Consider the following 20,734-nt stretch of genomic DNA (forward strand, 5'->3'; position numbering starts at 1 on the left):
GATCTGTCTAAACTTTCATTATATGTTAATACATATGTACCAACTGTTACACGGGGGCGTGGACAACCCAGACGCCCTAGAGCTGATCTGTCTAAACTTTCATTATATGTTAATACATATGTACCAACTGTTACACGGGGGCGTGGACAACCCAGACGCCCTAGAGCTGATCTGTCTAAACGTTCCGCCTAAGATCATGTACAGCGTGGCGGGTCCTCAGGACGTGGGCCTGCGACGCCTTCGCGATTTGTGGAGAACAAATCGCGAAGGTCCAGTCGGGAGGGCGGACGAAGAGTGGTAGGAATGCTCCCCTTATACGAGGAATAAAGCTGCTCAATGACATGCTCGCTCACACCAATGAATGCGATATATTTTGTTTAAGTTTATATAAATTGCACGCCTCATAAGCGAAGCGTTGAGGTGGGTACTACTGTCACTTCGCGCAAAACATCTGATTTTTCAAACTTAAAATGTCTTTATGTATCATACATTGCACTTGTAAGATAATACATACACACACATATTAAGAAAAAACACTATTTTTAACATTCATGATATTTTTGATGTCATTTTTGTTATTTAAACTAGTTATAAAACAGTTTAAAAAAGTTCTGTCTTGGACGTCCGTGTGTCTGTATGTTTTAAAATATTATTTTGTTCTTTCTTAGTAATAAAAAACTAGAGGTCCGCCCCGGCTTCGCCCGTGGTACATATTTCGCAATAAAAGGTAGCCTATGTCCTTTCTCGGGTATCAAAATATCTCCATACTAAATTTCATGCAAATTGGTTCAGTAGTTTAGGCGTGATTGAGTAACAGACAGACAGACAGAGTTACTTTCGCATTTATAATATTAGTACGGATGATGTAATTTTTGTTAAGTAACTGCCTTGTAATGTTTTGGGTATACATACCTGTAAATTCCTACTTGTGTTGGAAAATAAAGAATAAAGAATAAATATGTGAAAATCAGCCTTGAGAAAAGACGTGTAGTACTATTTTTATGAACCTTCATCATTGCTTCAAATTCAAACATTTATTTATTCAATTAGACTTCTTTTAGAAGCACTTTTGAATCGTCATTACATATTTTTAACATTTACCACCGATTCGGAAAGCAGTATGTATGGAGAAAAACCGACAAGAAACTCCACAATTGCTCTTTTAAAATCATGTCAATATTCATCGTCTGATAATATCTGATAGGTAGGCGTTCTTTGGTATCACATACTAACACTAACCAATCGTCAACATTTCATCAATTATTTTTTCAAAAAATATGTGAGGTCTACTAGTTATAAAAATAAATAAAAAACAATTTTTGCAAAAAAATATATATTTCATCTTTTACTATGCACACAGCGTACATGCTTCTTCAAGTTTGAGTTATTTGAAAATATCTGAAACAAATAAAAAAATATATTTATAAAAAATAAATAATAGTATCCTTATCGGTTAAGGTTGCCTGGTAGAAATGGTTTTGAGCCATAAGGCCGCCATTTGTACAATTTACTTATTTTATATGCTTATAAAGAGTAAATAAATAAATATGTTTATTGCTCTCACGCGAAAACCATTGAACGGATTTTGATGATACTTAGCAGTAATGTAGCTTCAGAATAACACATCTGTATTTTATTAATATTATAAAGCTGAAGAGTTTGTTTGTTTGTACGCGCTAATATAGGGAACAACTGGTCTGATTTGAAAAAAAAATTTTCGGTGTTAGATAGTCCATTTATCGAGTAAGGCTTATTGACTATATTATATCATCTCGCTAAGACCAACAGGAGCAGAGCACTGCGCGTAAACCCGCGGAGCACAGCTAGTATTATATATGCCTTTCTCTTGAATCAATCCATCCATTAAAAAAACCGCATCAAAATCCGTCGCGTAGTTTTAAAGATTTAAGCATACATAGGGACAGATAAAGCGACTTTGTTTTATACTATGTAGTGAAGCTAAATCATCTCACCTTTTCACAAATACTACATTTGTAAGTCATCAAATGAACATTTCTTATATGCGAAGACAATGATATTTGCGAAATAAACTTTTTGCCACATTGCGTACAGGAAAACCTAAAAAAAACAATAATAATATGTATACAGAAATTAATTATATCGACCGGCCCGCGAAGGCGCAAAAAAAACCGAAATTTACTTATTAATAATTTATTGTAAAAAAAATTACATGATAAATTATTCCTAACTTAAACTATGTCCCTCCCGTTCAATGTTGGAACAAAGAGTGCTCGTCGTCCACGGCGGAGCAACTACAGCGTCGCGGTGGCGATGATTGCCGCAACACTCTCAGGAATCGCAGGTGTGCGCGATGTCGCAATTGCTAACAGGTGCAAGTCCTTCTTGGGTGGCCCCATGCATCCTCTAATGGTTAAGGCGTGTATATACAGTACATAACACCTCCCTCCTGAAGTTCAGCGATTATTGGCGGGCAAGGCTCGTTAATATCGCTGAAATTTCACACTCCGCCGATTGATGTTCTATTTCTTCTTTTTGATTACCATGAACACTCGTAGTTTTTGGTTTTGATGTACGCACTCTCCGTACGACGTACCATGTCACTAGGGCAACTGCACTCGTTATTAATATAACATATATCGGTATGATGGAAGGCTGCATATAGAGAATCTCGTATCCGTTGTTAGTACTGATAGGCATTTCCATTGATATAGCTCTGTTACTAGCGTGTAATTTATCCAAATTTATCGAATTCAACTTCAGAACTTCTTCATCTGTATTATATTGGCTGGAATCTGGCAGGTTTGCAATTTTCATTATCTGTCCTTTGATATGGTCTTCTCTATTGACTATCTTGAAAGCCTCCGTTTGAAGAATGCAGTTTTTGGGTATTGTGGCTAAGTAGCTTCCTTTAATGACGTCATATTGATCTTGCGAGCATGATAGGTGAATTTTTGATGGCTTGGGGAAACTGATGACGTAGTGGGCGTCGTCTAATTTTTCTAGTGCGGGTGCTCCGAGCTCCACAGGCGTGAAGAGACAAGATGCGACGACTCGTTGCGTGGTAATAAGGTGATACACGCAGTCATTTTTGGATCGATGATGGTTCAGCTTGTCCTCACATAGATACCCTAGGCCAGACTTCGGGCATTCTGCCTCCATGTACATAAAATCCTCGTCGTGAATTGCCACAAAAGGATAGGGTGGAATTAGGACTTTACTATCTTTATTAGGAACTATGGATAATTTAAATAATTCAAAGGTAGCAGGAAGGACAACCGGGAACATAAAAACTATAACTATATTTCTATTACTATAATAATAGCCTAGTTTAACTAAATCAAAATATTCTCTATAATTAACTTGAGGGATTTGATCTTTGCCATAAAATTTGTTTAACTTATTTAACATTTCTTTTAATGAATTTGAATTGAACATAAGATGATGCGTACTTTTCGCACGAATAAAACCTAATAAATTTTCTAATCTATGTAATTCCTCAGATATATCATCAATGTTATCTGATAAAATTGCTACGCGTTGAATTAAATCGATGTATATAGTAATGTTTAAATTATTTTCCTTTAAATCATTTATAGCTATTTCAATTTTTTCCTGATTTTTAATTAAGTTGTTTAAAATGTCAGATTGTTGGTTTATCCAATCTTTACTGAGGCTTATATGATTATTCATTTCTGTGACCAATCTATTTTCATTATTTTGTAATAATTTAATTGCGGTATCATATTTAATTGCATCCGTATAGTCTAGGTTACCAGAAATACTTTTTATTACTGAACCTAAACCATCTATGAGACCTCTCTTTTTGCGATTGGGTTCAAAAGTTTCTAACTGATTTGATAATTTAATAATCTTATAATGCAGGTGTTCGATATGTGAATTATAAAGCGAAAATAATCTATCGTGCAAATTAGGTGTTAATGAATTTAATTGATCCTTTACTATGGTTATACTATCGCGAATATCTTTTAAATTAATAATTTGCAAAAATGAATGATAATGAGTGACAATTCTTGCAGTTCCAATATTAAATGGTAGTATACCGGGTCCATCATCCAAGCTACTCAGGGTGGGATCCTCCGCTTGAATCAGGCACAGGATCAGAGGAAGGATTCTGTAACAATTTAGGTACCCTCTTAAGCCTAGATTTAGCAACAGCGCCATATTTCTTCTTAGTATAGATATGAATAGGTAAATCAGCTAGTACGGTATCGTGCGTAAAACGCGGTGCGGTCTTTTGCCGTCTAGCCCTAGGATTTCTTACAAAAATTTGTTGATCTGGATAATACTGTATTTCGGGTTCGCGGTTCCTATTAATGTTTTCTGTAATTTGAGTACGGCGTTCCAAAGACGATTCATTAATAATTTTGTATACTTTGTGCATACTATCGCGATGTTCTTGCATATATTGCTGTAAGACATTTTCTGATAGATCTATATCTACAGGATCGCGGGGATCTAAATGACCGGTTATAATGTCAAGAGGCCTGCACTTCGTGAAACTGTGGATCGAACTATTATAGGCAAGAACAGCGTACGGCATTAAGTTAATGATTAATTCACCACGTCGTTCAAGTTTTAGTAAACGTATATGTTCTAATAAAGTTGAGTGAAGCCGTTCTACCATACCATTTTCGTTAGGTGCATGAGCTAATAACTTATGGTGATTTATTCTATGAAGTCTTACAAATTCACTGAATATTTGGTTCGTGAATTCAGGACCTCGATCCGTTACGACAGTCATAGGTAAGCCATGATGTGTACTAAACGTCAAAAGAGCCTGAACTACGCTTATCGCGGTTGCGTCTTTTAAACAATATGCTTGAGCATACTTAGAGAATGCATCTATTATAGTGAGATATTTCTGAGAATCAATACTAAGTAAATCGAGATGTACTATTTCAAAAGGCTTTGTAGGAGGAACTACGATTCGAAATTTTGGATTTACTGGAATTCTATCATATTTTCCTTGACCACATATGCTACACTCATTAATATATTTAGTTACAGCTTCCTTCATTTTAGGCCAAAAGTATTTCCTAGATAAAGATAAATGAGTTTCGTTAATTCCGCGATGGTTAGTTTTGCCTTCATGATAATTTCGTATTATTTCCTGTTGCTTAAAGTAATCTTTGACATTTTGCAATTCTAATTTTGTAAGAACTAAATCCATACATGAACTTTTAAAATTAGCCTGTATTATTGGAACTATAGCACACATAGCATCAGGGGGATGAACTAGAATTGCAGTTTTTATCTTAGGATCTACATATTTTTTAATAAGTGAAACTATTTCACTATCAATATTCGCTTTGTTAACATTAATATCTATCTTAGTATGATTTTCAAAAGGTTTTGAAATTATAGGCTTACTCGGTACTCTATCTATTAAAGTAATAACTATCTGTCTCTTAAATTTATTCAACGGGTGATCTGTTATAGGTACATCTAAAATTGGGTTCTCCGCGTCAGTATGAACTGTGACGGTGTCGGAACTTGCTGTAAGAGTACCTGATTTTGAATGTGCAGTAATCGTACTTGAATTTGAATTAACAGTAATTGTATCTGAACTTCTTCTTATTAATGAAGGTGTTGTTTCTGTTGGATTAACCGCTAAAGAATCTGTTTCCTCATTGTTAATTTGAATACGCGATAAAGCATCGGCGTTACAATTTTGCTTTCCCTGCTTATAAATTACAGTGTAATCGTATTCGCTAAGTTTGAGCCTCCAACGTGTGAGACGGGAATTAGGTTCCTTTAAATTCATGACCCATTGAAGGGGCCTATGATCAGTCATAATTTTAAACTTTCGACCAAAAAGATAAGGGCGGAAATATTTCGTTGCCCAGACAATTGCTAGTAGCTCCTTTTCAATCGTACTATAATTAATTTCGCTACTATTAAGTGTACGTGAAGCGTACGCAATTGGTTTATCGGAACCAACGGGGCCTTGAGAGAGTACAGCACCGATAGCTAAATTCGACGCGTCAGTTGTAAGAATAAATTCTTTATTGAAATCAGGATACTGAAGAATTGGATCATTCATTAATAATGTTTTACACCTATTGAAACATTCAATGTAATCTTTGGAAAATGTTATCTTTGAACCTTTTTTTAAGCATTGTGTCATGGGTTTCGTGATTTTAGCGAAATCTGGTATGAATTTCCTATAATAACCTAATAGACCTAGAAATCGTTTAATGTCGGTTGGAGTTTTCGGAAGAGGATACTTTTGGATGGCAGATATCTTATCTGGGTTAGGCTTTATCCCATCTTTGCTAATAATGTGACCTAGATACGCGGTTTCGAGTTTAAGAAATTCCGATTTATCCATCTGTATTTTAAAGTTGGATTCACGCAATCTCTGAAACACTTTTCTAAGATTAACGATATGCTCCTGTAAAGAAGTGCTAAACACTATTATATCATCTAGGTAAACTAGACAAATAGAATTTTGCAAATCTCTCAGTACATTATCCATTACTCTTTGAAAAGTAGATGGACTATTCTTTAGACCCATGGGCATTCTTAAGAATTCAAAATGACCATGTTCTACACTAAAAGCAGTTTTTGGAATATCAGCCGGGTTCATTTCCACTTGATAAAACCCACTTGCTAAATCTAGCGTTGTGAAGTATTGACAGTTACCCAATTTATGTAAGACATCTGTGATATTAGGAATCGGATATTTGTCATCCAAAGTTTTCTCATTTAACTTTCTAAAATCAACAACTAAACGCCATTTAACTTTGCCGGATGCATCTGCCTTTTTAGGTACCACCCAAATAGGAGAGCTCCATGCTGAATCTGATGGTCTAATAATACCCTGTTCTAACATCTTACTTATCTGATTCTGTACTTCCTTTCTATGAATAAATGGATAGCGATAACTTTTCGTATAAACCGGTATTTCATCCTTAGTTCTAATAGAATGCTTAATTTTATTCGTAAATGTTAAGTTTTCGCCTTCTATATAAAATACATCCGCATATTCTGAACATAATGACTCTAAATTTAAACGTTCCTCATTATTTAAGTGATCAGTACGCAAGCGAGATAATACCTGTTTCACACGGTCGGACGAACGTTTGGTGCGCGTGTACTCGTTATTATAAACCTCGGCACATACTGGTCGATCCATTGAAAAAATTACATCATTACGGGTTGGATTAGAAATTTCCACGATAGCGCGATTGCTCCTCGCCTTCGTTAAACATTCAGAAATATGACAATTACATATAATTTGTTCCGGTATAATAGCGTCTCCATTCTCAACATCTACGGGTAATCTAACTAATTTACTACTTCCTGCGGGTATGACGTCCTCATAAAGATTAGCGTTCCGTGAGTCATATACTAATAACCGATTCGTAGCATTGCAAGTATTTAAAGTTTTAGTTTTATAATTTATTGATGCTTCCCATTTATCTAACAAATCTGAACCTATTAAGCCGTCGAAATAATTGTGAAATTTATAAACGAAAAATGTGATATCGTCAGGGTCATTAAATTCAGGAAAACTAGGTAATGTTATAGAATACTTATTACGTGTTACAGCATGAACATTACTTACTTCAAAGGGATCATAATTAAGAGTAACGTCAGGAAAATATCTCTGTACTGCATCGGGGCTAAGAAAAGATTGGTTAGCTCCAGTATCAATTAACAATTTAAGTGGAGGATTACGAATTTGAATATAAGGAAGTTGACGTTGCGTGTGTAGATTTAATTCTATTTTGGTTTTTCTAATTTTGGTGGATTCGGAAAATCCTGATCGTGTTCTGAACGTACGTCACACGTTTCATCAGAATTTTCAGGTGCGTCTGTCTGTTCGTAATGTACATAAGGTTCATATTCCGTACAGTAATATTCATTATTATAATAGTCATCTTCATAAGGATATAAATCGGTACAATAATAATCTTCATCTAGATATTCATTATGATTCATCTCCCTAGTCTTAAAATAATTACTCGGGGGTGGATTACCAAATTTTGACCAATCATGAGCGCGTGCAAAAGGTGTCGGTGGTAAAGTCTTTGTCACGTAATGGCTAACGCCACTCATAGGATGCGGTTTCGGTTGCGCGGGATGTTTAGGCTGTAATCTGAACGTATTGCTCTGCGGGTTATAGTTAGGGGGTGCAGCGCGGAAAATTTGCATAGTACGAGTTGGACGTGCTGGTCCTTGCGGTTGATTAAAATTTCGATTAAAATTTGGTGGCTTAAATTGCGGTCTAAACGAATGTATAGGCTGTAGTTTAGAAGATATAGGTTCACTAAAATCATTATGTCTATAAAACGGTTCATGCGAGTACGGCATTCTAAAAGGTACGTGGGGTTTCCTATCAAAAGTTTCATTACGTTGTTGAAGGTATAAAGTGCTTTGTTCTTCATTAACGTATTCTAATGCCTTTTCAATGGTTGCGGGGCGCATGCAACGTATGCGTGAGCCTAACGGATCTCTTAAACCACGTAGGAAAGCCTGTAGTGTTAATTTTTGATACAGGTCCCTTTTTGCCTCACGAGTAGTAACGACTGTTTCATGTAATGCTATATACGTCATTATGGTACTAAAAAGATGCTGACATCTTTCATAGAACTCTTGAGGAGAGCTACGACCTTGCGTTAATAAGGCTAAATCGTTATAAAGGGCGGTCTCATCTCTATGGTCAGAAAAGTTATTAACTAATACGCTTCTAATACCGTGCCAAGTAGTAGGTATACCATTTGCATTAATAACTCGGGCTGCGGGCCCAGTAACTTTATTTAAAATACCATTACATAACGCGGCAGTTTTTAAAGTATTTCCGGGATCTTTATCTATAAATTCCTCAGCTAATTGGTCACTTAAATGTATAAATCTTGTTAAAACGTTAACATTACCATCGAATTCTGGCAAAAGCCTAAGTGCATTAAAAATTTTATCCAAATCTGACATTTTAAATATCTGTATTACCTATATAAAATATATTAAATTTAATTAAATTTATTTACTTCGTTATACTAATATAAAAAAATTAATAATCTTTACCTAATATATTTGAATTATAAAATGAATTAATTAGTAAAATTCGAAAATTAATCAATTCGTAATTAATTGATATTTAAATTTATTAATCTTTTATCAACCTAATATCTATATATTTGAATTTTACAAATTGATTTTGTAAAATTCTACAATTAATTCTCGATGAATTAATATATTTTAAGCCTACGCACTACAGTTCCTCGGTTCCCGTGAATGGGTAATCTAGGAAAACTTACAATCTAGGAGTGGCAAGACACTAAGAGAATTAGTGTACTTACAGGATTTTCATTTCGGCCTTTCCTGCAGTATCAATGTTTGGATACCCTTCGCGTTGCGGCGGCCAATGGTGTAGGTTCTGGATCCCCGTCGTCGTCCCTCCGATGGAATAGCGGTACTCGATGCTTGTAGTTTCGCGTTCCGAGAGACGGCTCTCGAGGATTATCCACAAGACTGCGCCAATTATATCGACCGGCCCGCGAAGGCGCAAAAAAAACCGAAATTTACTTATTAATAATTTATTGTAAAAAAAATTACATGATAAATTATTCCTAACTTAAACTATGTCCCTCCCGTTCAATGTTGGAACAAAGAGTGCTCGTCGTCCACGGCGGAGCAACTACAGCGTCGCGGTGGCGATGATTGCCGCAACACTCTCAGGAATCGCAGGTGTGCGCGATGTCGCAATTGCTAACAGGTGCAAGTCCTTCTTGGGTGGCCCCATGCATCCTCTAATGGTTAAGGCGTGTATATACAGTACATAACAAATTACTAAATCTATACTATAAAGCTGAAGAGTTTGTTTGTTTGTCCGCGCTAATCTCAGGAACTACTGAACCGATTTGAAAAATTGAAAAAAAAATTACAAAATGCCGAGTATTTGTAAACGACGAAATAATACAATTTGCTTGCGACATATACACCGATTTTTTATTATTAAATAGTAAGTACATATAATATAAATTAATTAATAAAACAAGTGTGTTTTATACAACTCACTAAATCTAGTATAAAACTCATACAGGCAATTATACAGACCGCTAAATCTAGTATACAATGCACTAAATCTTGTATACAACTCCATCAAGATAGTATACATCAAGCTAAATCTATACTAATATCATAAAGATGAAGTTTGTTTGTTTGAACGCGCTAATCTCATTAACTACTGGTCCGATTTGATAAATTCTTTCGGTGTGAGATAGCCCATTTATCGAGGGAGGCTATAGGCTATATATCATCACGCCAAGATCAACAGGAGCGGAGCACTGTGAGTAAAACTGTGGAGCACAGCTAGTCTAGTATAAAACTCACACAGGCAATTATACATTTCATTTTTTCAATTATACAGACCGCTAAATCTAGTATACAGCTAACAAAATCTAGTATACAATGCACTAAATCTTGTATACAACTCCATCAAGCTAGTATTCATCTCGCTAAACCTAGTATCTATACATATAATAAAATCGTAGGAAAATCAAAACTGTAGTTATATTGAATATATTTTTTAAATAATACTCGGGGCGTGATCTACAACAGATCTACAACTAGATACCTAAGAGCGAGCGCGCACGAGCAACTTTGTCTCCGCAACTATTTTGTCTCTCCCATCAATTTGTATGGGGAGTTGCGTCGCTACGTGCGCGCACTTTCATACTAGCCCATGGGTGAAGAGACAAAATAGTTGCGGAGACAAAATAGTTGCGGAGACAAAGTTGCTCGTGCGCGCTAGCTCTAAGCCAAAAATACAATTTTTAGAATTTTTGTCTGTTTGTCTGTATGTATGTCCGGGCTAATCTCAAAAAGTACAGCATGGATTTACTTCAGATTTGGTACAGAGATAGCTTGAGACCTGAGGAAGGACATAGGATAGGTTTTATCCCGGAAATCCTACGGGAACGGGAACTATGCGGGTTCTTCTTTACATAGCGGGCGGAAAGCTATTACAAGTACAAAACTCACTCTCTTTCTTGCACATGTTTGAGTGAACTCACAAAGTGTCTTCGCAAACTCTTTTCACTCTTATATCTCTTATTACATTCGACACAAAAGAACAATTTCTCTTTCTCATGCACTATGGAATGAGCTTTCAAATTTGAGTGCGTAGAGAAAGTTTTATCACATTCAGTGCAGCCGAAAGGTTTCACGCCGGTGTGGGAACTGCAAAAACAGACATATAAAATTAATAATATATCTGATTGGCACTAATTATGTATTTATATTTCGGGTCCGATTTGAAAAATTATTTACTTACAATATTATAAATCTGAAGAGTTTGTTTGTTTGAACGCGCTAATCTCAGGAACTACTGGTCCGATTTGTAAAATTCTTTAGGTGTTAGATAGCCTATTTATCGAGGAAAGCTATAGGCTATATATCATCAAGCTTAGTCCAATAGGAACTGAGAAATGCGGGTAAAACCGCGGAGCACAGTAAGTTATACAGTTTTTAGTTTATGCTATGTTGAATACTAATCGCCTCCTTGGTACAGTGGTTGACGCGTGAGCGTAACACCGAGGGGTCCTGGGTTCGATTCCCGGTGGAGACGACAAGAAAAAAATGTCTCGGTCTGGGAGGACACAGAAGGCTGATCACCTACTTGTCCCTAAAGAAAATCGATCAGTGAAACAGATGTATAATACATCTTTACCCCACTAGGGGACACGGGACTTCACTTTATGTTGAATACTTACCGTAAATGTATGATCAGATGTTGTCTCGTTCTAAAGCCCTTGTTACACTCGTCGCAAATAAAATTTCTTTCCTTTGTGTGAATTTTCTTGTGGATGTTCAAAGAATTATTATCTCTGGAATGATAATATTTTTTTTATCTTAATATTATAATATATAAATATCGTGTCACAATGTTTGTCCTCAATGGACTCCTAAAACACTAAACCGATTATAATAAATTTCGCACACCATGTGCAGTTCGATCCAACTTGAGAGATAGGATAGTTTAAACATGTAGGTACCACGGGCGAAGCCGGGGCGGACCGCTAGTACCTACATAACTAAATTATATTTGTCTGATAAAAAATTACTTAACACTCCAAAAATAAAAATCTGGCTAATTGTAAATTATTACTAAAATAATTAATTCTATTCACACACACTCACGCACACACACACACCTGACAAAGACAATGTACTGTCGGAAGAGCGAGATGTTCTAACACAAGCATTTAAATGCTTAAAAGATGTCTCAATGGCTGAAAAATTGTAAACATATTTCATACTAGCTTTCCGCCTGCGGCTTCGCCCGCGTTTTCTAAGAAAAACCCGCATAGTTCCCGTTCCCGTGGGATTTCCGGGATAAAACCTAGCCTATGTTACTCGTGGATAATGTAGCTTTCGAATGGTGAAAGAATTTTTAAAATCGGTCCAGTAGTTTATGAGCCTATTCATTACAATCAATCAAACAAACAAACAAACAAACAAAGTTTTCCTCTTTATAATATTAGTGTAGATTTACTGAATAAATATATATGTATATGTCGTGGCCATATCGTAGATTTGCTCATTTCATGATATGATCGATCATTTCACGAAATGGTCGCATTTCATGAAATGGCCAACATAGTTTGATCAGATCGTTAAATCGTCAACGTTTCACGATTTGGCCATCCACATTTGGCCAGATCGTATAAAATATAAAGAGTCCATAAAATATTAAAATTCAGAATATTCTAAAAACTTGTTTAATGTCATTTAAGTTAGTGCCGCGGCCGCGGCCAGCGAATGCTAGAAGCGAATCGTTTTTGCAATAAAAAACAGTTAAGTTAGGTTAGGTTAGACTTTAATAAACAACGCACGAGCCGAGCGAGCAAAGCGAGCGTGCCGCGGCAGCGGCCGGCGAGTGCCAGAAGCGGATCGCTTTTTAAAAAACAAACAATTATAATACTATAGTAGGATATATAAATATATATCCTAAAAGAAAAAATGCGTCTTAAATTATTTTATTAAAGACGCATTTTTTCTTCAATACATATAAGATATCCACATTTTCCATAGTACTCGAACCGTCGTAAATTCTTTGCTTTGACTTTCTTCATATTGTTATTAAACGAATTATGAAGTTTTTAACTGCGAATAATTAAATTTTCGCCGGCGGCCGCCATCTTATCACATAAACACAGAGCTTGCAGCGCCTCTACCAATAATTAATGTAACTATTTTACGATATGATCAAATAATTTTGATCATTTCATGAAAAAACCGCGCGTTTAGTTGGCCATATCGTGAAACGATATCTTATCATTGATCTGCTCAAGCCACATCATGATGTGGCCAAACTAAATTGGCCATTTCACGAAATGCGACCATTTCGTGAAATGGCCAGTCATATCATGAAATGAGCAAATTTACGATATGGCCACGACATATACACATACATATACAATATATATTTTTTTTTATATGTAATGCAGATAAGACTGTACGCCCTGCAATTATCCTACTATCCTATCCTACTAATATTATAAATGCGAAAGTTTGTGAGGATGCGTGTGTGTTTGTTAATCTTTCACGCAAATACTACAGAACCGATTACAATGAAATTTAGCACACATATAGAGAGTAACTTGGATTAACACATAGGATAGGTTTTATCCCGGAAATCCCACGGGAACGAAAACTATGCGGGTTTTCTATGAAATCGCAGGCGAAGCCGCGGGCGGAATTCGGAAAGCTAGTAACGGTATAATTTTCAAAACTAAACTTACCTAAAAACTTTTTCACATACATCACAAGCCACACTGTCCCAAACCCCACATTTAGTCCCATGCCCCAAAGCGTGGGACCATCTTTTGAACCTTTTTTTACATAACACACATTTGAATCTTCTTCTGTGAGCTAACTTATGTTGAGATAATACCAAATTTGTTTTAAAATGCAGCTGACATATTGCACATATGTGGTCGCCTGCTTCCTGTTGGAATAAACTATTTATTAATATGTATAATAATAAAAATCATGCTTAAATAAGATAGAATGCAGAATCGCCTCCTTGGTACAGTGACGCGTGAGCGTAGCAGCGAGGGGTAATGGGTTCGATTCCCGGTGGAAACGAAGTAAAAAAAATGTCTCGGTCTGGCAGGACACAGAAGGCTGATCACCTACTTGTTCCTAAAGAAAATCGATCAGTGAAACAGATACCTACATACATGTTTACGTTTTTTTTTTCATAAGAACTATCCTCGTACTTCAAGGAATAGATTCCGCAGCGCACGCAATGACAGAATTTTTATTAAGGATTTTTTTACATTTTGGGTTACATTATTGCATTTTTGGTAAGGATCTCTATTTTTTTTTGAAAATGCAATATAGTCTATGTTGCTCAGTGAAGATGCAGCTTTCTAATGGTGCAAGAATTTTTGAAATCGGTCCAGTAGGTTATGCGTGAAAACCATACATACATACATAATTACAAACCTTTCCTCTTTATAATATTAGTATGTAGTGATATTGATAGTGATAATACTTACATAACTATGTCTAAAATTATGTTCTTGCAAAACGTCATCAGTAAGAAAACCGACACCACACAGTTCACATTTATATTTCTTATTCATATATTTGTCAGCTTTCTTTTTATTTTCAATATCTTCCAATTGTTCCTCTTGAGATAAATAGATAACTTCAAAATCTGTGTTTTTACTGTAACAAATATTAGATTAACATGTACATATTAGGTCGTCTAGTATGTTTATTTTCACACTAGCTGTGCACCGCGGTTTCACCCGCGTTGCTGCGCTCCTGTTGGTCTTAGAGAGACGATATATTATTGCCTATAATCTTCCTCAATAAATGGGTTATCTAACACTGAAATAATTTTTCAAATCCAACCAGTAGTTCCTGAGATTTGCGTGTTCAAACAAACAAACTCTTCAGCTTTATAATATTAGTATGAATATTCAGGGTACAACACACCACGACACGCCACACCATGCCACACCCTCTAACGCCATGTTATGCCACGCAACGCTACGCCATGCCATGCAACACCATGCCACACGATACCATGCCACACAATACCATGCCACACGATACCATGCCACACAATACCAAGCCACACGATACCATGCCAAACAATACCAAGCCACACGATACCATGCCACACAATACCATGCCACACGATACCATGCGACACGCCGTGACTTTCCATAACATGAACAAATAAAGTGTATTTCTACAACTGTTATTTTTATAAGATCTAAATTATAGGTAAACATGAATAGCAAAATGTGTTGGTAAGAGCATAACTCGAGAACTACTGAACCGATTTTGTTAATTCTTTTCTTGAATATTCCTTGAAGTACAAGGATGGTTCAACAAACAAACAACCAAAAATACTTTATTGTGCACCACAGAGAGAAGTACAAGTAAGGACACAATACAATAATTGATAGAAGAGCACAACAGGCGGTCTTATCGCTCAGACAGCGATCTCTTCCAGACAACCTGGTAGACAAGGAGACGCAGTGCAAAAGTAATAAGAAAAGAAGGTTCTTATGGAGATAAACGTAAACATGTACCACGGGCGAAACCTGGACAGACCGCTAGTCATAAAATAAATTTAAACCAATATACCTTGAATTTTTTTCCCCAACATTATCCCATTCACAATCTATCATTTCATCATTTTCGGTACAGCTATTCTCATGGTACTCTGGAACAGTTTCATCTATATAAACTTCGTTAAAAGTCGGCATAATATTTATATTATCCAATTTTTTTATTGTAAATATGTATGGATTATACTGAAAGAAATAAATTTAAAATTATATTTTTGTGTTTTATTTAGCGATTTTGAAAACATTAAAATAATAATTGACTGACCGATTCAGGCTTGGTTGGTAGTGACCCTGCCTTCCAAGCCAGAGGTCGTGGGTTCGATTCCCACCCAGGGCAAATATTTGTGTGATGAACACATATGTTTGCTCTGTGTCTGGGTGTTAATTATCTATATAAGTATTTGTTTAAAATTATATATGTATGTTTATCAGCTATCTGGTTTCCATAACACAAGCAAAAGCTTAGTATGGGATCAGATTGTGACGTGTGTGAATAATGTCCTGAAATATTTATTTTTATTTTTTTTAAATAATAACTACTGTACTTACATCATCCGTTCTATCATTAACTATTGTTTCTTGACATAATTTAATGTATTGAAGAAATTTTTCAATTTTCTTTAGTACTTTTTCACACCAAACGCAAATGAATGATGGATCGTTCTGTAATTTTTATAACATTTATATTTTTACTATAATCCATACTAATATTATAAATGCGAAAGTAACTCTGTCTGTCTGTCTGTCTGTTACTCAATCACGCCTTAACTACTGAACCAATTTTCATGAAATTTGGTATGGAGATATTTTGATACCCGAGAAAGGACATAGGCTACTTTTTATCCCGGGAAAATGACGCAATCCCGGAAATCCCACGGGAACGTGAACTATGCGGGTTTTGCGCGGGCGAAGCCGCGGGCGGAAACCTAGTAATTTATATATAAGTACTGGTTCATTCATTTTTGTTTCATTCATTCATTCAATATATTACACTAGCTGTGCCCTGCGGTTTTACTAGCAGTGCTCCACTCCTGTTGGTCTTAGTGTAATAATATTATATAGCCTATACTCTATACTCCAATGAACAAATAGGACAATGCCATCAGCCACCGTATGAACAATCAAAGTAAGTCAAAAACAATAACTACAAAACCTACATTCCCCAATCCGACTGGTCATCGTGGGGAATTAGACCACCACCCTCCATCTCAAGTCAAACACAATAATCAACACAATATAAAAGTAGGCACTTTCAACGTGAGATCCCTTTCATCCCCAGAAAGATTTTTGGAACTTACCCATGCACTTGAAAGTATCAATTGTGACATTTTGGGACTTGCAGAAGTAAGACGACTCGGATGCAGCATAGAAGAACATGATGACTTCATTTTCTGCTACATCGGTCAAACTAAAGGTATGTTTGGTGTGGGATTCTTAATAAGAAAAACATTAAAAGATAAAATAATCAATTTCACTGGTATTTCTGAAAGAATTGCATTATTGCAATTGAAATTTGGAGAATTAGATATGTCAATAATACAGGTATATGCACCAACAGAAAAAGCGAGCGAATCAGATTTGCAGAAATTCTATACTGATCTTAAAAAGGCACACTCACTCGCTGATGATAGAGTGTTGGTGCTTGGTGACTTTAATGCCAAAATAGGTAAACCAACGGACAAAGAAAGTCTTATTATGGGCAAGTATGGTATTGGTAATAGAAATGAAAGAGGAGAAAGGTTAATAGAATATGCTTATGAATACAAATTGTCTATAATCAACACATATTTCAGGAAAAAACCCAACAGAAAATGGACATGGCGGTCACCTGATTTTAACACCAAAAATGAAATAGACTTTATATTAACAAATACCCCAAGATTGATAACAAACTTTGAGATAATAAACAAAATAAAATTCCCATCTGACCATAGACTCCTGCGAGTGACAGTAACTTTGAGTATCTCACAAAAAAAACCGGAAACACTTTAAAACAGTACCTAAGACCCCTCAAACAGATGAAGAAATAAATAATTACATTCAATGCCTACAAACTAACATTAACAATTGCCTAGAAGGAATTACAAATGCACAAACTTATTACAATATATTAGAGGAAGCTATAATATACAGTTCATTAAAAACAAATAATACCATTAAGAAGAAAAAACAAAATATATTCAGTGACACAACTATTTCATTAATAAATAAGAGAACAGAATTAATAAATACAAAGAATAAGGACAAAGCTATGAAGAGGCAACTCAGCAAGCTATACAAGGACACTCACAAATCAATTAGAAATGACTACAGATCATACAGAAAGAAAATAATAACCTACAATCTCAATAAATTTAGAAGCACAAAGCGAGCATTCAAGGAAATAAATAAAAACAAAACATGGATTCAGAAGCTAGAAAACAAATCTAAAGTAACAAGAACAAGGCAAGAAGTATTAGATCATGCAACATCATTCTATGAAGAATTATACAAAAATAAGGAAGGACACAGCAGCGTCTCGGAACAATATCCTAGCATCTATGAGAACTATGCTACAGCTCCAAAAATAGACGAAAGAGAAGTGTACGAGCAAATAACAAAGCTAAAATCTGATAGAAGCCCGGGATCTGATGGGATATCAAACGAGGTCCTAAAACTAGGCGCTCCGATCTTAATCCCTCATCTAACTAAACTGTTCAACCTTGTACTTGATACAGAAACTGTTCCAATACAATGGTGCACATCGGATATTATTCTATTGTATAAAAAGGGAAATCCATTAGACATCGGGAACTATAGACCCATCAGTTTACTAGCTAATATATACAAAACCTTCGCATCAATTGTTCTCAAACGAATAACAAATAAAATTGATAACGCACAACCAATTGAGCAAGCAGGCTTTCGCTCAGGCTTCAGTACTATGGACCATATACAGACATTGGAAAATGTCATGGAAAAATATAGAGAGTTTAATAGACCCTTATATTTGGCCTTTATTGATTATAGCAAAGCCTTTGATAGTATAAGCCACAAATCAATCTGGAACGCTTTAAGTGACCTAAAAATTGATCAAAAATATATCAAAATATTAATGAATATCTACAATAATAGTACAAGCAAGGTTAAACTGGAATCAAGAGGAAAACAAATTAAAATAGAAAGAGGGGTTAGACAGGGTGACCCGCTATCACCAAAACTATTTATTGCCGTTTTAGAAATAATATTCAGGAACATAAATTGGGAAAACAAAGGAATAAAAATAAACAATAACTATCTTACACACCTGAGATTTGCAGATGACATAGTTTTAATATCAGAAAATCCAAGTGAACTAGAAGAAATGATAAACAGTTTGAACTTTGAAAGCCACAAGGTCGGATTAGAAATGAACTCAAAGAAAACTAAAATAATGTCCAACAGCTCCAACATTCCTATTTGTGTAAGAAATAATACTATTGAATATGTTGACAAGTATATCTACTTGGGCAAACAGTTATCATTCAATAAACTAAATAATGAAGATGAAATATCCAGAAGAATAAGCATAGCATGGCGCAAATTTTGGTCCCTTAAGGAAATTTTAAAAGGAAACTACTCTTTAAAACTCAAGAAAATTGTATTTGATACCTGCTTGTTGCCTTGTCTACTATATGGCTGCCAAACATGGGTGTTCACAAGCAAAGTAAAACAAAGGATCAGATCAACACAAAGCAGCATGGAGAGAAGCATGCTAAACCTAAGGAAAATATATAAAATTAAAAACACATCAATCCGAGGAAAAACAAATTTAACTGACGCTCTCACACAGGCACTGAAACTCAAGTGGCAATGGGCTGGACACATAAGCCGTTATACTGACGGACGTTGGACATCGGAAACATCATTGTGGAAAGGACCGGAAGGATTGAGGAATGTAGGTAGACCAATCAGACGGTGGTCTGATGACATTGTCGATATAGCTGGGAAGGACTGGGCTTCCTGCGGTAAAGACCGGCACAAGTGGAGGAAGATGGAGGAGGCCTTCACCCAATGTGGGATCCAACACAACAACTAATATTTATGTAGTAATTGATAATAAATTTCACATCTACTAACACAAATTGTAAAATTGTAAAATTGTTAAACTGTCTAATTTAAATTAATTTAAATTAATATGTTCTACTAACAAAAATTGTTAAACTGTAAAACTGTTGTGTGGAAATAAAAGGCTTTTTTATTTTATTTATTTATACTCTATAGCCTTCCTCGATAAATGGGATATCTAACACCGCAAGAATTTTTCAAATCAGACCAGTAGTTCCTGAGATTAGCTCGTTCAAACAAACAAACTCTTCAGATTTATAATATACTAGCGGTCCGCCCCGGCTTTGCCCGTGGTGGTCTCTATACCAAATTTCATGCTAATTGGTTCAGTAGTTAAGGCGTGATTGAGTAACAGACAGACAGACAGAGTTACTTTCGCATTTATAATATTAAGTATGGATTATGTAATAAGTAAAGATATTCAACTTTTACATTAACTTACATTAAATCCGAGCTTGAGCAATAAATGTGCTATGTTTTCATCTACAATTCGACTGCCTTTTCTACGGCATAAGCAACAAGATTCGTTGTTCATTTTGATTTATTTTGTATTGTACTTGCAAGTTTCACGTTTGGCTACGATCTGTTAAACTTATGTTTCAACTTAATGATCAATAAACGATTTAAAGAGTCTTTACGGGACTTTATCACAAATCTAACTAAAACTAAATAACAAATTTAACATGAGTCAATTTATCAAATCTCTCAAAGAAAATTTAAAAGCGCATTTGCCATTTGTTGTTTGTTTATTTTTTAACATTTTATTTTTAAATCTTCAGAAATCGGGTTTTTGATCAGATAGGGAGTCTTTTTGAAATAAAGACCTTACCACACACTAAATAATGTCATTCTGAAAAGATATTCTAAAATTAAAATTTGCTAAACAGGAATTATGAGAATTTATGAATCAGATTTAAATACTTATGAGCATTCGAATTTATTTAATACAATTGAACCCTCATTCCACCTATTATAATATAATGCTAGAATATAGGTACCATGTATCCCCAACCTATAAAATTTTTTTAAAATTGAAATGACAT

General features: G+C 35.3%; 3 protein-coding genes across 3 annotated transcripts; 1 reads left to right on the forward strand and 2 right to left on the reverse strand.

The window, feature by feature from the left end:
• Window positions 1–1,323: 1,323 nt before the first annotated feature.
• Window positions 1,324–20,384, reverse strand: LOC149475168 (uncharacterized). The gene is made up of 9 exons (XM_089713648.1): window positions 20,134–20,384; window positions 16,155–16,268; window positions 15,622–15,791; window positions 14,517–14,688; window positions 13,755–13,960; window positions 11,724–11,837; window positions 10,993–11,190; window positions 1,974–2,079; window positions 1,324–1,398 (listed from the first exon to the last, which is right to left on the reverse strand). The coding sequence occupies exons 1-9, from the start codon at window positions 20,224–20,226 to the stop codon at window positions 1,339–1,341; spliced, it is 1,233 nt and encodes a 410-aa protein (XP_089569774.1). The 5' UTR covers window positions 20,227–20,384; the 3' UTR covers window positions 1,324–1,338.
• LOC149475169 (uncharacterized) lies at window positions 2,157–9,793 on the reverse strand. Its single transcript, XM_089713609.1, has 2 exons — window positions 9,309–9,793; window positions 2,157–4,114 (listed from the first exon to the last, which is right to left on the reverse strand). The coding sequence occupies exons 1-2, from the start codon at window positions 9,317–9,319 to the stop codon at window positions 2,443–2,445; spliced, it is 1,683 nt and encodes a 560-aa protein (XP_089569735.1). The 5' UTR covers window positions 9,320–9,793; the 3' UTR covers window positions 2,157–2,442.
• Window positions 16,687–17,686, forward strand: LOC149475170 (uncharacterized). The gene is made up of 2 exons (XM_089713530.1): window positions 16,687–17,019; window positions 17,399–17,686. The coding sequence occupies exons 1-2, from the start codon at window positions 16,719–16,721 to the stop codon at window positions 17,458–17,460; spliced, it is 363 nt and encodes a 120-aa protein (XP_089569656.1). The 5' UTR covers window positions 16,687–16,718; the 3' UTR covers window positions 17,461–17,686.
• Window positions 20,385–20,734: the final 350 nt, after the last annotated feature.

Source organism: Colias philodice, chromosome 31, assembly GCF_061535455.1.
Source record: "Colias philodice isolate Cphi_HAF_F1 chromosome 31, ilColPhil1 Martin Lab GWU primary, whole genome shotgun sequence".
Taxonomy (NCBI): domain Eukaryota; kingdom Metazoa; phylum Arthropoda; class Insecta; order Lepidoptera; family Pieridae; genus Colias; species Colias philodice.

Bases quoted from the DNA above. Each gene is read 5' to 3' on its own strand.
- LOC149475168 (XM_089713648.1), bottom strand. From the start codon at position 20,226: ATGAACAACGAATCTTGTTGCTTATGCCGTAGAAAAGGCAGTCGAATT. The intron at 13,961-14,516 runs GTAAGTATTATC...TTATTCCAACAG, and splicing joins ATAATTTTAGACATAGTTAT to GAAGCAGGCGACCACATATG. The intron at 11,191-11,723 runs GTAAGTATTCAA...CTGTTTTTGCAG, and splicing joins CATCTGATCATACATTTACG to TTCCCACACCGGCGTGAAAC.
- LOC149475170 (XM_089713530.1), top strand. From the start codon at position 16,719: ATGAACAATCAAAGTAAGTCAAAAACAATAACTACAAAACCTACATTC. The intron at 17,020-17,398 runs GTATGTTTGGTG...CACATATTTCAG, and splicing joins CTACATCGGTCAAACTAAAG to GAAAAAACCCAACAGAAAAT.